Source organism: Miniopterus natalensis, chromosome 13 (genome assembly GCF_054644295.1).
Source record: "Miniopterus natalensis isolate mMinNat1 chromosome 13, mMinNat1.hap1, whole genome shotgun sequence".
In the NCBI taxonomy this organism is placed as follows: domain Eukaryota; kingdom Metazoa; phylum Chordata; class Mammalia; order Chiroptera; family Miniopteridae; genus Miniopterus; species Miniopterus natalensis.
Window position 1 is genome coordinate 13596750 of NC_142093.1, and position 17336 is coordinate 13614085.

The 17336-nt window shown below is 36.1% G+C and overlaps 1 protein-coding gene across 2 annotated transcripts in view; it reads left to right on the top strand.

The window, feature by feature from the left end:
- LCLAT1 (lysocardiolipin acyltransferase 1) overlaps positions 1 to 17336 on the top strand; it is a 94230-nt gene that overhangs the window by 30440 nt on the left and 46454 nt on the right. For both annotated transcript variants that reach the window (XM_087823442.1, XM_087823443.1), the window contains exons 4-5: positions 13953 to 14099; positions 17174 to 17290. In XM_087823442.1, coding sequence (XP_087679568.1) covers positions 13953 to 14099; positions 17174 to 17290 — 264 coding nt within the window. The remainder of the gene's footprint in view (positions 1 to 13952; positions 14100 to 17173; positions 17291 to 17336) is intronic.

The following is a 17336-nucleotide window of genomic DNA, read 5'->3' on the forward strand; positions in this document are numbered from 1 at the left end:
GATTTCATTCTTTTTTTTTGGCTGAGTAATATTCTATGGTATATATGTACCACCTCTTCTTTATCCATTTGCCTGTTTTTTGTTTTGTTTTTTTTAAATATATCTTTATTGATTTCAGAGAGAGGAAAGGAGAGGGAGAGAGAGATAGAAACATCAATGATGAGAGAGTCATTGATGGGCTGCAGCCCACAACCCGGGCATGTGCCCTGACCGGGAATCGAACCCTGATCGCCTGGATCCTAGGTCGACGCTTAACCGCTGAGCCACACCCGGCCGGGCTCCATTTGCCTGTTGATGGACACTTAGGTTGCTTCAGTATCTTGGCTATTATAAATAATGCTGCAGTGAACATAGCGTGCATATACCTTTTCAATTAGGTTTTTGGATAAATACCCAGCAGTGGAATTGCTGCATCATATGGTAGTCTATTTCTAATTTTCTGAGGAACCTACATGCTCTTTTCCATAGTGGCTACACCAGTTAACAGTCCCACCAGCAGCACAAGGGTTTCATTTTCTAAACCTCCTTACCACACATGTTGTTTATTGATTTATTGATAATAGCCATTCTGACAGTTGTGAAGCCATATCTCGTTTTAATTTGCATTTTCCTGATGACTAGTGACATTGAGCATCTTTCCATATATCTATTGGCCCTTTGTATGTCCTCTTGGGAGAAATGTCTGTTCAGGTTCTCTGCCCATTTTTAAATTCGTTTGGTGTGTTTTGTTTTTGGTGTTAACTTGTATGAGTTCCTTCTATTTTTGTATATTAACTGCCTATCAGATGTATCATTGGCAAATATTTCCTCCCATTCAGTAGGTTGTCTTTTCATTTTGTTGATGGTTTCCTCTGCTGTGCAAAAACTTTTTAGTTTGATATAGTCCCATTTGTTTATTTTTTCTTTTGTTTACCTTGCTCGGAGGAGACATATCTAAAAAAATTATTGCTAAGAGCAATGTCAAAGAATATATGTTTTCTTCTAGGAGTTTTATGGTTTCGGGTTATACACAGTCTTCCAAAGACAACAGATGGCCAACTGGTACATGAAAATGTCCTCAACATCACTAATCATCAAGGAAATGCAGATCAAAACTACAATATGAGATATCACCTCACACCTTTTAGAATGGCAGTGATGTGGAGAAATGGGAGTCCTATGCACTGTTGATGGGAATGTAAATTCCTCCAGCTACTGTGGAAAACAGTATGGAGGAAAACTATATATTTTTTCTCAAATATTAAAAACAGAACTAGCATTTGATCCAGCAGTTCCACTTCTGGGTGTTTGTCTGGAGTAAAAACAACACTACCTCAGAGATTTCTGCACCTTCTTGTTCTTTGTGGCGTTGTTCACAACAGCCAAGACATGGAAACAACCTAGCTGTGAATTGATAGATGAATTGATAAATAGAAGTGGTATGCATGCACACACACATGCAGAATATCATTTAACCATAAAAAAAGGAAGTCCTATCATTTGTGATAACATGGATGGACACTGAGGGCATTTTGTTAGGTGAAGTCGGACAGAGAAAAAAAACAAATACATGTGATCTCACTTATATGTGGAATTAAATGAAAAAAAAACACTGGACTCATAGATGCAGAGAACAGATTGGCAGTTGCCAGAGGCGGGGGGGTTAGGGGATGGGCAAAATGGATGAAAGTGGTAAAAAAGGATAAGCGTCTAGTCATGAGAAAGTCATAGGAATAATGTGCAGCATGGCGACTGGTTAATGGCGCCGTGCTATGTATTTAAAAGTCGCTGAGAGAGTAGATCTTAAATATCTCATCATGAGAAAAAAGTTGTAACTGTTTGGTGAGATGATAGATATTAACTAGACATTTTGCTGTGATCATTTCACTACATACCAGTGATTTTCAACTGGTGAGCCACAAGAATTTTTAGAACATGCAATACCTGACTATTTAGTCGGGGGCACTGACCTCTTTTCCCTTAGACTGTCAAATAAATTGACAACAGCCAGTACAATAGCCATCCTGTGTGAATGAATCAAAATTACACCTATTTTTTTGGTCAGATGGGCAAAAAGTACAATATGTTGTTTGGTGTGCTACAGAATTTTAGAAATTAGTTTATGTGTGCCATGAGATGAGAAATGTTGAGAATCCCTGCTATATACACATACGGGGTGGGCAAAAGTAGGCTTATGGTGTGAGTATGCGAAACACAAGAGTTTATTCTTATATTTTCCACACGAACAATTGTAAACCTACTTTTGCCTACCTGTATATGGAATCATTTTGTCATATACCTGAAACTAATAATGTTATACATCAAATTACATCTCAGTTTTTAAGAAGTAGTACTGCTTTATTGTATGGTTGTGAGGATTAAATTAAATGCCAATAGAGTGTTATTTGCTGTTGCCTTTTATTTCTGTAGTTCTATCTTGAACAGCTATTCTTGCCTTACAGAAATGCGTATTAGACCTCTGACTTTTTCAGTGCCTCCAGGACTCATATTGTCTTTCCCTGATCACCTCACCTTTATTTCCACCTACTCTACACCGCTGCAGCCATTTTTATCAGTCTTGCTTGTGTTCTTGTGTAATTCTTAGCTTTCCCATTTGCCTATTTTCTTTTCTCACATGAGTTATAAGCGTCTCACAGATTGTCTTACATATTTAGCCTCTTAAATATTTGTAGACTTGATAGGATTTCATGAAAATACAAACCATTAATGAGAACAGACTTTGGATTGGAGGAAAAAAAGATTTTAGTATCTCTATAGTGAATAAGTGCAGAGTAAATTAAACGAGGCAAAAGTGTAGGCAGCAGAGACCAAACCCAAAACAGAACTTGTTTGCAAATGAGAGTATTACGGTTGAAATTTGTAGGAGGAAATGAAAAGGGAAAAGAATGGATGCATCTTAGTGGCCACGCTCTCTCTAGCTGCAGCCTATGCTTAGACCTAGCTTGGTGACAATTTGGCATGGCTTTAGGGAGTATTTAGTATTGCTATTTATAATTATTTTTAAACAAATGCTTGCTAACCAGATGTTTGGAATATAATGACTAAAGAAAATAATATTTTATATGTATAGTGCCAGGTTGGAGAATGTGTGAGAGTTTGGAATTTGAAAGTTCTTTTCTTAGAGTATAATAGTAACAGACTTATGCAGCAGGCCAGGAAAGAACTCATTAAGAGTGTTTAGATTCTAGGTCAAGTTACGAAGAGTTTGGGTAAGTTAACTAAACTGTTTAGAGTTTGCTAAGATATATGCAATTAGATTTTAAGAAAAAATGTCCTATGGTTAGATGTCAACTGTTTCTAATGATGGTATACACATTGATTCTTATTTTTAACCAATTTTGTAACCACTTAGCAAAATCTAATGAAATGAAAAGTTGAACCAAAAGATGTCATAGAAAAGTCCATTTGCTTGGTGAGTTGTCTGGTGAGTTTGTACCAGGAAATACATATGTCATTTGTGCCCAACTAGCTCATGCTTCTTGGTTTTTCTGGATCATTAATTAATCACATTAGAGTAGCAGAAGAGTTTGAGGCTTTTAGAAAGCATCAAGTGGTAAATGTTAAAGAGATTGTGATTTTTAAAATGACCACATCATGAATTAAACTAAAAATCTCCCTGACAAAGTAAATTGTTGTATAACTCAATTCTAAAACTGCAACGTAATGTAATGGTGAAAGCTAGGGAAATCATCAACTGTGAAATATATCTAGGTTGTTTGGAATGAGATCAGGGAGAAGTCAGAAGTAACGGGTTTGCCTCTGTGAATCTGTTTGTTAAAGGTACCCAGAGCCTGTGAGTGTGTGTCTGTTCAGAAGGCCCTGTGGGGCTTGCTTTAGCAGGATATTTGAAACTGGGCAGGAGGCTATTCATAAGTTCAGTCTGCCAAAATATTAAAATTTTTTGGTCAAATTTGATTTACAGAAATAACTGAGATTTTATTTTAAATGCCTGTGGTGTTTTAAAAGCATTTCTCTTTTTGAAGAGCATGAATAGAAAACCAGTTGGTTCAGATCTGTTGTCTGCCTTGCTAGTGCAGTGGAGAAACGATGACAGTGCTTCTTGCCATTAAACATGAAAGGGCTGTAGCACCCGGACCATGTTGACTGGGAAGATAATCCATTTTGTGTGGCCAAATTTGCAGTTTTAGCTGCATTTCATGAATGTATTTATAAGTGTTAGTAAGGTATAAATTTATTTAAAGATGTTGTTGCTCAGTTTTAAGAAGTACTAAATTTACTGAAATCGCCTTAATTTTATTATCTATCATATATCAAGCACAAAGAATGAATGTTTCTCTGTTTGAGATATTTACAGCCTACCATACCAGACTTTATCTCCTGTGAAAAGGAAAATTCTCTCTCTTCTATCCAGCTTCCTTCTACTTAAAATGGACATTCACTAAAACTAGAACCATCTTTAAACCATGAAGGTCTTTGACTTCATTCAATTTGGTGGACCCATTTTTTATTTAACAAAATTTTATGCTGCTCTCCTGCTTCACAGCTCAGAAAAGTAAGACCAATACATTTCTAAACTGGAGAAAACTGTCCACAAGACTTGGTATCAGTAACACTTCAGCCGTGTCAGTTTCTTTGGTGCAACCAAGGTATCAGTTTTGTCATTTACATTAGGGAAGTGAGCCTCATCACCAAACTAACAGCTGCTTGGGCCTTTCTGGAAGGACTCTCTACAACAAACATATTTGAGTGTTTTACTAAGTTTAGCAGTGAATCTCTGATACATACATCCCACACTGAGGATGAAAATATCCAATACTGCCTTTCTCAGCCTCCTGTTGGCCAGTCTCACCAAAGGGACTTAATGCGGAGAGTCTGGCAGGAGGCTCTGGGAAAGATTTTCCTCCTTACTAAAAGGAGAGCTTGGTTGAAAGGCTGATGTGCTCCTTCCTGCTTTGGGACATTACTGTGAGAGCATATCATACTTGGAGCTGCTGCAGCCACCTTGAGTCCAAGAGGATGGCAGAATAGAATGGGAGAGCCTAGCGTCTGAACCAACCTTGGGGCCAGACTTCATTTTATGTGAGAAACATAAGCCCAGATTGTTTGTATAACTTTCAGATGGTACTATGTTATTTATAGCCAAAAGCATCTGCTATAACTTGCTTTCCCCCATTTTACTAATCTATAAAGAAAAGTATCTAATGATTGATTTACTCATTCAGTAAATTTTATTAAATGCTTATGAATCAAGATTTTAATGAAAACTGTCAAATGAAACATGGTAGGCAGAGGTTTTAGTTCTATGACTGAATATCCCATACACATCTCTGTGTATTTTCAGATACTAATGCAGATCAGTTTCATCTTAGCAAGTCTGCTGCTAGGTGAAAAATAAGTTTTTGTAATTATTGCCTTTGCAGTTTCAGTTGCCAGAGTTGCTTGGCTGAGATGGGTTTGGTGACTTTTTTTTCAGGGAGGGAAACCCATTGGGAACAAAGGTTTAGTTCAGCTAAATCATGTGCCAGGCAGAATACCAGGATTATACTTCTTTCTAAGATTACATTGAGAACTAAGTAATTTTTAGGATTGCATTGAGATCTAGGTAATTTAAATGAAGCTTTTGTTTTGAATGTGTTAGCTGACTCTTTAACAAATCTCAAGTCCTGAGCTGTGTGGAAGTAGACAGTTTCTTTGGCTGAGAGAAATGGCTCTGGGTTTTAAGGTTTTCCATTCAGTCACTCACTGAAGTTAATACAATTAGTTACCTAAGTTGGATATCACATTGATGTATACTTTTTCTAATACTTAAGTCAGATTTGCATTGCTTTAGGCTTCTAGGCATCCCAAATGTGAACTCTGAAGCAGATTTTGACTCTAGGCTTTTCAGTACCCTCAGGTCTACTGTAAATTAAGGAGTCCCTTTGCCTAAATTAATAAAGTAGATTCTAAAAAATATCTAAAAGGAATGCTTTTATAATAGGGTGATTTTAGGGGAAAGAGTTTGGAGGGAGCTTTAAGGTTTTGTGTGCTTTGTGTTTAGTGGAGCAGTACAAATAAAATAAATCTTACAATGACCAGTTTGAACCAACTTAGAAAAGGGTACTTTACAATAATAGTAAAAAGATAGGAGAGATGGACTCAATGTACCTTATAGTTTGTTTTTCATCTTAATTTCAGTCAATAATTTGACTGCAGTGCCTTCAGTTGTCCTTTCACCTGTGGCTAAGTAAGCTACCTCTAAATTGTAATGGCATTTTAAAAGAGAAAGCAACATTGCAGTACTGGGGGAAAACTAAATTAGCTGTTGTATTTATTATATATGTCTTTTTCTCTTGGTACAAGAATCTTGTATTTTCCCTGCCCCAATCCTAGGCTCAGCATTTCTCTAAGGAACCCTAGTTCCTTTGATTAAAGAATAGTATTAGGGGGACTTCCTGTCAAGATGCTGAAGTAGGTAAACTCTGTGCTCACCTCTTCCCACAACAACATCAAAATTGCAACTAAATTATAAACATGCATCATTGAGAACCACCTGAAGACTAGAAGTCCTATAACTAAGGATATAAAAAAGAATTCACATTGAGATGGGTAGGTGGGGCAGAGAAGTGGAACAGACAGGTCCCACACCCATGGTGTGGCGATTTAAGAGTCAGGAGCAATGTCTTGACTTGGGAGGTCCCACCAAGGAGTGAGGAGTCCCAGCCACATGAGGCTGTTGTTATATATACTCAGTAAATATAGTTTTTGATCATGATTGTTGTGATACGAGTTTATATAAAGTTTGTATCTGATAATATTATCACTCATTTAATAGAGGCCTGTGTATAGCATTTCGTTGGTTGCGTCCACGCCCAGTATTCAGGATTGAAAATACAATGAAGAGAACAGTTTGTGTCTTCTACATTGCTTTTTGTTTCTGGTGTTGCATTCCTAGGCCCATAGTAGATACTACAGTGAATTAATCTATATGTGGACAACAGTGATAAATCGGACTGACCTATCTTTGAAGTTCAGGTTTTACAGCACTAGGTAAGTGGTGCAGATGTTTTTATGATTCCCTTAACTATATCCATCTACACTACAGCAAAAAAGGAGAAAAATGGTGAAAATGGCTTGCTTTTTATTGAGAAAGAATGAATGTTAAAATATACTCAAGCAAACAGATTTGTTTTTTTCCTCCCTAGCTACCTCTAAAACTTGATAAAAGGGAAGTTAAGCCAAGGAAAACCAGGTTCTACAATTGTGGAATAGGCTTGAACAATAGAGGATGCTCAGGGGTTACTCCTGTCTGCTTGAGAAGCAATGCTGATCACGTAAACAGGATTTTAGAAAGCAGATAGCGGTAGTAAGGCCAGTGTACACAGAATCTGTCTTTATCAACCCGCCAGACTCCCAGCCCGTGTCTGAGAAATTGAGGTGATAGACAGAATGTCCTTCGATGGAAAAGTATGAAAAAGGCAAGTGATATAGCCTAATTTCAGATGACATGATCAGTTGCACTGTCATTTATCAGCTCATAGACATATGAAATAAATGTCATAAAAATGTACATTTGAGGATTTTAAGAATGTTAAGAGAAATCTGGGTATTGCTTTAAACACAAATAAAATACATGCTTTGATGGCAATGAAACGGGGGGAAAACCTCACAAGATGTTCCTGTGATTTTTGTGAAAGGGAGAAAAATGTTTAAGCTAAAAGTAGTAAAAATTCAAAAGCATTAGTGATGTGTAGATGGAACACTGACAAGGCATGGCACAAAGGGGAAGAATCATCGCATCTTCAAAGGAGAGGTCCAGGCAGCTGACTGATTCAGCCATTTTACTTCCCTTTCTGAGATTTCTGAAACACAAACGTTAAAAGAGTTTTATGGCACAGCTCTGCAGATCTTGCTACGACTCCTTCCCCCAAGGGAGCAACAGATATTCTCACTTGGAATGGAGAAATACATTCTACCTGCTAGTATTGCTCAGTGTAGAACATCCTTTACAAATATGAAGACAATTCAGAACTGACATTTGAGGAAAATGCACAGCTTTAAAGATAGTCTGGCACTAAAAAATGCCAAGTCTAGCCTCTGAGGAGAATTTAAACTGTGTTTTACCCTTAGAGAGATTCAAGTATATATTGCAGAGAGGCTATTTAGCACATTGGTTCAGATCATCAGCTTGGGAGCCACACTGCCTGCATTTGAAACCTGGTTTTACCACTTGCTAGTTCTTTGAATCTCAATGTGCCTTGGTTTCCTTATCCATAAAATAGGGATAATAATTTTACCTAATTCATAAGGTTGTCTTGAGAATTAATTGAATTAACAAAAACTGCTTAGAACAGTACAAGGCACAAAGTAATCATTCAGTAAGTTTTTATTGGAATTATACTGTTGTATTTGTCATAACATTTTTTTGCTATTTGTTTGTAAACTTTGGCTGCTATGAAAAAGAACCAAACATAAATCTTGAAAATTTAAGGTGATGATTGCTGAAATAAGCTCAATTAGTAGACCAGACACAGCTAAAAATCTAATTAGTGAGCTGGATGAGCTAGCCAAGGGATTTCCCTTGGACACAGTGTAAGAGGAAAGGGGATGAAAAGTATGAGAGGACAGATCCAGAGGTTTCAACATCTAACTGACAGAAGCTCCAGACAGGTTGAGAGAATGAAGAGGAGAGAAAATAATTAAATAATGGAAGGAATGTACCAGATGTTAAAGAAAGATTCACATTGGAACAACATGCCAACTACTGAGCAGAATTAATGAACAAATTCTATACCTAGACCCAAACTGGTGAAATTCCATAAACTCGAGGTGAAAGGGGAAATCATTAAAGCGTCCAGATGAAGGAATTAGGTTATCTACACAAATCAGGCTCTGCTGGACTTCTTGTGAGTCATATCTGATGATAGAAGATGATGGCTTTGAAACTGAGGGGAAATGATTGGGAATTTCGAATTCTGCTTTTAGCTTTAGTAGCCTCCAAAACAGAGCAAATGCATTTCAGGAATGGAAAGACTCAGGCATTTTTGAAAGAAATTCCTTCAGGAGGACTAGTAGAAGGACATAGGATAGAGAAACACTGATTAGCAAGAAGCCAGCAAGCTTAGAGTCTAACTAGTTAAAAATGTTTCTGCGGAGCCTCAGGAATGTGTTAGTGCTAGTAACAGCAACTGGAGGACTGTGGATATTTCTGTAAGTCTTGGAAGAGGGCCAGCGGGGAAGCATACTTTTGTTTGCTTGGGGAGGATTGTTCATTACCTCCGTGTTGATAGAATTATATAAGTTTAAATGTTTGTCAGAGATGAAAAGGTGAAAGAATTTTAAGAAATGACCATTATAAGAACAGAAGAGGGCATGCAGTTTCCAAACCACTAGAGTAATGTCAGTAAATTTTCTGTAAAGGGCTAGATGGCAGCTAGCTCAGGCTTCGCAGGCAGTCCTGTGTCCCTTGCACCCATTCCACTTGGCCACTGCAGCACTGAAGCAGCCATAGGTGACACAGACAAGTGAGGGTGGCTGAGTTTTAATCAGACTTTGTCTATAAACAGTGAAATTTGAGTTTCACATAACTTCCACATATTAGAAAATATTCTCCTTAACTTGTGGGCCAGAGATAGACACTGTGCTGGATTTGGTCCATAGTTTACCGACCTTTGCACTACAAAACAAAGGAGGGGGGCAAAGAAAATGTAATTTTAATGAAAAACAAGGGGAGAAAAATTGAAGGTGGGCAAGAGACTGTAAAGAAGTAGAACAAATAAGAAACATCAGAGATGTCAGGAAAAGGAAAAGACAGTTCTAATAAATGTGAATGGAGTAAACCTTTCCAGTAAAGCCAGATTCTCAGATTGGATATACCCTAGATGATAGTAAGGTACTGGACCATGGTATATCTATATTACAGAACTACTTCTTGAAGTGTGATTTATGTAATAGCACCCCTTAGCACACTCTTGCTGGCCCACCGTAAGTACAGAGCTAAAGTAGTTGGAAACTTTTTTAGTATTGTGACATTGTCATAACTTTACATGTGATCATCTTTCTAGTAATTTATTGTAATTTACAAAACTATCAATAATGGTTTGGAAACTAAAAACAAAACTGGTTTGAGAAGCACTATTAGAGATTATAATTCAGGTATTTAAAATGAAGTAGATTCATATTTATAAACATGTTAAATGAAAAAAAAGCAAATGATAGAACAGTACAAAGGTATGATTCAATGTGTTTTTTAAAAAACATCAATCAGCCCAGCCAGCTGATTGGCTCAGCGTTTGAGCATCCACCTAGGATCCAGGAGATTGGGATTCGATGCTTTGTCGGGGCACATGCCCGGGTTGCAGGCTCGATCCCCAGTCAGGAGCGTGCAGGAGGCAGCCGGTCAATGACTCGTCACTGATGTTTCTATCTGTCTCTCTTCCCCTCCCTTCCTCTCTCTGAAATCAATAAAGATATATTTTTAAAAAAACAACCACCAAAAAATCAATCATATATACAAAGAATTTTTAAAATATGGAATAATTCGTATGAAAATGTTAACCATCATTACAACAAAGAGATTATGATAGGTGGGTTAGAGTTGAAGGACTTGGTAATAAAGGAGTATTTTCATGTTTTAGCCTATACTTTTGTATTGTTTGACATTTTTTACGGCAGTATGTTTTCATTTATTGTATAATGTAATATCTTATTATTTAAATTAATGATCTCTTGGTCTTTTCAATAAATGGTACTTGGCAACTGAATATCCATATGGAAAACAAGGACCTTTGTCTGCTTCACACAATATATAAAAATTAATTTGAGATGATCATAAACCAAAATGTGTAAGTTAAAACAGGAAAACTTCTAGAAAAATATGTAGGATAATGTCTTCATGAATTTGGAGTAGACAAAGATTTCTTAAACAGGACACAAAAAGCACCAAGCACAATGGAAAAGATTTATAAATTGGGTTTCATTAATACTGGATATTAGGTTCATAACAACATGCCATTAAGGGAAGGAAAATGCAAGCTACAGACTGAAGAATATATTTAATATATATGTGAAACCTAGAATTATATATATTTCCTGTGTGTGTATTTATCTGATGAAGAACTTTGTATCCTACAAATTAATAAAAGATAATTCTGTTAAAAATGGGGGAAAAATTTGAAGAGGCACTTCAAAAAGAAGATATCCAGATGGTCAATTTGCATATGAAAAGGTTCTCAAACATCGTTAATCATAAGGGAAATGCAAATTAAAACGACTCTACCTGGATCAGAATGGCTAAATAAACAGGACTCGTAAGACCTAGTGTTGGTGAGGCTATCTATAGAGCAATTAGAAGTCTCGTACGTTGTGGGTGGGGAATATCAGTTAGTATAGTCACTTTGGAAACCGTGTTGTCTACTAAAACTGGACTTGCAGAAATTCTTTGAGGCAGTAGCTCTACTCCTGAGTATTCTCTTTACAGAACCGAGTGCTTATGTTCAACAAAAGACTGCTGCAAAAACATCCGTATGAACTTTATTCCTAATATCCAAGGAATCTCTCCATGGAGAGTATAAATAAATAGTGATATATTTATAGAATTGACTACTACATGGCAATGCAAAGAAGAAAATACTGCTACACAGCAATTCTGGCTAATCAAGCTGACATTTTCCTTTCTCTTCAGGTAGCTGAGACAGACCGAAGTAATTTAGTGGCATTTATTGCATAGATACTGTCAGTAAGGTTTGTTTTTTTTAATATATTTTTATTGATTTCAGAGAGAGGAAGAGAGAGGGAAAAGAGATGGAAACATCAATGATGAGAGTCATTGATCGGCTGCCTCCTGCACGCCTCCTACTGGGGATCAAGCCTGCAACCCGGGCACATGCCCTGACCAGGAATCGAATCATGATCTCCTGGATCCTAGGTCTATGCTCAACCACTGAGCCACACCGGCCGGGCTGTCAGTAAGCTTTTAAAAAAGTCCTCATAAAGTCACACTCATTATAAAAACTCAAACAGTACAGCAGTGTAAAAAGTAGAAAGAAAATGCCAACCTTGAACTGCCATCAGATTGGGTGTATATTTTTCCAGTCTTTTATTGGAAATATATTCACATGTATTTTTTAACAAAGGGGATTATATTATGTTTTCTTGAAAAAATACTGCTACACATAACAACGTGGGTGAATCTCACTGACATAATATTGAGCCAAAGACAAAAGGATATCTGCTGTGTTACTTCATTTTTATGATTTATGGTGAAAGAAGTCAAAATAATGGTTTCCTTTGCTGGAGTGGGGGGTATTGATTGGCAGAGGGACACATAGAAGCATTCTGGGATGCTGGAAAGGTTCTAATCTGGATTGTGGCCACACAGATATATGTAATAGTTCATTAAGCTTTACACCTACACACTTAGTATCTGCATAGTTTACTGTTCTACCTCAATAAAAATGTAAAAAAACAACCACCAAGAATTCAACCAACTTATTCTTTACCCTCTGATTTGAAATTTGTCATTATACTAAATTTCCTTACATATTCAAGGGTCTTTTTTCTAGGTCTTGAATTCTTTTCTATGTGTCTGTTTTTGCAGATAAATTGTTCTGATTTAATTATTGTTGCTTCATTTAATGAATACGTTTAATGGTGTGAATCTTTCCTACTGTTCTTCTAAAATTATCTTGGATAGTCTCACCTCTTTATTATTACAGATAATCTTTAGGATCAACTAGCCAAATTCTAACATACCCTCATGCCACTGGAATTTAATTGTAATTATGTGAAACTAATAGATTATAAATTTGGAGATCATTGGCATGTGGGTTGAGTTCAGAAACATTGTATATCTCACCCTTTCCTCCCAGTTGTGTAGTTGTCTTCATGCAGGTGTTTTGTTTTGTTTTTGCATTTTTATTTTGCTATTATGAATGGGAACTCTGTTATATTTTTATGTTCCTTGATATAATATCCTTTATATTATTGGAACTTCTTAATCATAATAATGATCACTATTATTTGTTGAATACTCTTTGCTAAATAATCTTATTTACTTCTTATAATAGCCCCTCTCAGGTAAATACTGTTACAGCATTATGCTAATTTTTACATATGCGATCAAGGAGGGACAAAGACTTATGGCTGGTTTGTGGTAGAGTTACGATTCTAATCCAGGCAACCTCACCCCAGAGCTACACTGCCTACAGACACTGCACTGTTGGCCTAGGTGACCTTGAGTGAAGGAGGAGAGACATGTGGGAGGGTCAAGTGTAGGATCAAGTCCAGTACTAATGGATATGACTGACAGTACAGTGGGTGAGTAGTAATTGGATGCATAAAAGCAAGACATATACTAAAGTGGATTTTTTGGTATGTGCTTATTTATATTTGTAGAATACAGTATTCTAGTTTGCACTTACTCAAACCAACTAAAGTTCTACAGTTTTTTAAATAAGAAATTTAATAATTTTATATATTCTCAAATACTACTTACTATATTTACCAAATGATGATAGCTATTGTTTTAGTTGTGTTCTTTGTTTGCAAAGAACTGTCACTCACTCCCACTAGCTGAAATTGTGAAAGTATATTGTAAAGATACACAGGATATTAAAGGAGATGGACTCTTAGGGATATCTAAGAGGTGGTTCTGTAGACTAGCCAGTGCTTCTGGAGACTAAAACTGTCTTGTGTTCTGAATCAAAATCAGCTTAGGCACCTCAGCTGCAAGATATTTTTTAGATATTCACTACAGTATATACTGTATCTTTCCTCAGCTGCTACTCTCTCTGTTATCTGTTTTTTTGTCCATCCATTTACATTAACACCTTTAAGAATATTCTCTGGTATATGAGTTATTTAACCCAAGATCAGTGCTAAATTTAAGGTATGAGATTCTTATTATGACAGTAAGTCACTCATAGTAAAATAAAAAACCTGAAATATTATATTCAGTAAAAGTGGATATTGACAATAAAACTGTATGTAAATACTTATTAACTTGATCCTAGGTTGGGCCATGCAGGCTGCTGCCTATATATTCATTCATAGGAAATGGAAGGATGACAAGAGCCATTTTGAAGACATGATTGATTATTTTTGTGATATCCGTGAACCACTTCAACTCCTCATATTCCCAGAAGGGACTGATCTCACAGGTAAGGTAGCCTGGGTTTGGATCACAGAATTTTAAAAAATGAAGGAACTTAGAAATCATCCAATCCAAACTTCTTATTTCTTACATGAAGTAACTGAACACCAAGATTAATGTCCCACCCCTAAGGTCACTCAGTTAATCAGTAGCACATTAGAACCCAACACTCCTGGTCTCCAGACCCCAGAATTTATGATGGGCAACCCCAAGAGATCATGATTATTTATACTTACCATCCTAGAGCTTTATATTTTGAGTCTCAGTACATATTTTAAGCATCAGCCTTTTATATAATATGTATGGAATCACAAAAGCTCTGAATAGCCAAAGCAGTCTTGAGGAAGAAGGACCTCCTTCCTGTTCTTTATATTTTCTGTTCTCTTCCAAGATATATTTATCCAGTAGACCTTTTCGTTCAACTTCTTATTAGAAAAGCATCTGATAGTAACCAATTTCATTTATTGTTGATGTAAGTTAATATGTTGCATTTCTCCTGGTATTTTAAAGCCTTATCCCTAATATAAGCAAGAAAGGCTTTGTCCTTCCTCAAGAAAACTCAGCTGTAACTGAGGGGACGTAGAAGGACACAGTTAGGACTTCCTGCCTTCCCAGATATCGAACCACATAGGCCAACAGTGCCATTGGATTTCCATGGATTCTTTAGAAGATTAGAAACAAAATAGTCTCATCCTTGCCAAATCAGTAGTTTTCACCTGGCTTTAAAGCACGGTTGATTTTTATAGATGAAGTCTTCTATTGCAGTTTAGGATTTAAGACAGATTGAAGAACTGCTTTCGTTGAGCTTGGGTGGGGGTGGGGTGTGTAAGCTTGGGCAAGAAGCAGTTCTATAGAATCCTTCAACTCAGAAGAGCAAAATTTAAAGACTGGTTACTTCAAGAAAGATACAGCAGAATTTGAGAAGGATCCAGTGGATGAAAGTCTGCTGTATGAGGGAAGATAGACTGAAGTAGGACAGAACTGAAATCTAAAAATCACATGGTATGGAGAGGTGGCACATTAACTTGTGTTCCAATTCCTCAACACCAGATCAAGGCAACTAAGATCCACTAGGAGGGGCAACCCTTAGAGCTTAAGAGAGGAGAACATGTAAATGAACATACTAACTCACTCTCTCGACGTTGTAATGTATGGAACCAGTTACACAACTATTTAAGTAAGTGAATGAATGACTAAGCCATAATATGTCAATACAGGAAATGAAAGTATTTTGGGAAACATTGATAGCAAGGAAGAGATCTTTGACTCATCTATTGCAGATGGAACTGAGCTAGATGAACCATGGCAATGTTAATGTACTAGTATTATATATTAAATATATGCTTACTGTATAGTATGTATTTGGTTTTTATAGCTAAAATGCTAAAAGCAGTTGGATCACTAAGAATAATATTGGCTGCATATTGTTTAAGCTTGAAAAGACATTGTAAGTTGATTACCAGAGCTAAACTATCATTGGGAAATTATAATGGACAGAGCCATACTTAAATTTTATAATACTTAGAATGTATAATACTTAAATGTGGGTATTGAAATAGCAGCTATCTTAGTATGTCATTTACTGAAATGATAGATTAATTTATATTTTTGAATGCCAAAATGCATACTAAAGAATGGGAACTTTGGAAGTTATTTAGTAATTAAAAGCTAATGGAGTAAAAGCCCACAGGTTGCTGCTACTTAGGTATGTTAGATTAAAATGTTCATACATTAGACATTCAGAGCCTACATAATATATATTGAAAACTTTTTTTAGTCTCTATTTTTTCTCATGTCTTTTTTAGGTGGTGAACTTATTCAACATGTAGTTGCATATTTTCAGGGTCCAGCTAGAACAAACTGAAGACTAGTTAACTACTCACGCTTTTAGTGCCCCTGGGCTTCCTCATCCCATTTCAGGTACTGCCAGCTTTGATAAGCTCCCATGCCCAGGGTAGTCTCCTCAAGTGAATGAGAAAGGAGCTTATTACTTTTCATGTTTAGGGCCTTTACTTTTGACTTGCCGGGGATCTGTGGATATTTAGTTCTTTGACCCAATTCTTCATTTATTTTTTTAAAGCACATGCCTTTTATAGGAGTATTCTTTGAATATTTTAAATCCATCTGTGGTTTTTTTTTAGGTTTTGAGGACTCCATGGTCTTAAATTTACTCTTAGGAAAGTTGTGTTTATATATATATAGGCACTTTTCTTGTGACTTGGAATAGTCTATAAATTTCAAGATGCAGCTGAGGGTTGCAGGTTCTAACATCTGCTGTCATCAGAAGCTATTTCATGATCTCCCCCAGGGGTTGAGGCCAGATTTCTGAACACTTTACTTTTTCCAAATATATTTGCTGAATAATGGGTTTGGTTCTTCTTGGAACTTATAAAGTTACCTCATGGAATGGAAAAAGAGGTTTTTGCCAACAATTGGAACATATACTTGACTCTGTAACTATACTCAGCCAAACCATGTTCAGATGTTTGTACATGATGTGCTGATCATGTGCCCATTCTGTTGTGAGTGGTTTTAGTTAGTAATATTAGCATGCTCTGTGCCTGAGCAAGGGAGATATTTCACTTTGCATTAAAGCCCTAAATTATTGGGTTAAGAAAAAATGTTGATCTGATATGTTTGGCAAATTGCTAGTTATTTCTTCTGAATGTCTAAATCTCCTTGTGTTTTATTACTATTTTAGTTTTATTAGCATCTTATATTTTAGTATTTCAATTTTTATTACATAAAGACTATGAAAATTTTAGTTTATTAGAATTTTATTTGTATTTTAGATTTCACTGAATATAGACTTTTGTGAAATCTCTTAAAGAATTTTAAAGGTTTGAATATGAATTTATAAACCTTTACAAAAAGTTATTTAATACCTTACTATATAATTTTCAAAAGTCCAATAAATACATAACTCTAGGATCTTTGTAAGGGATTTGCTAAAGTGTATCTTCTCATTTGACACAGTAATCACAGGAAAATTAACTCATTTTTATTAAAGAAACTTTGTTTCCTTACCTCACATTATCTTCCTTTATTGCATGGCTTCTAATGGTCTGTTGTTTTGTTTAGAAAACAGCAAGGCTCGAAGTAACGATTTTGCTGAAAAGAATGGACTTCAGAAATATGAATATGTCTTACATCCAAGAACTACAGGCTTTACTTTCATAGTAGATCGTCTAAGAGAAGGTAAGCGCCCATCTCAAAGTGGCAAAAATTGATACACTTTATATAT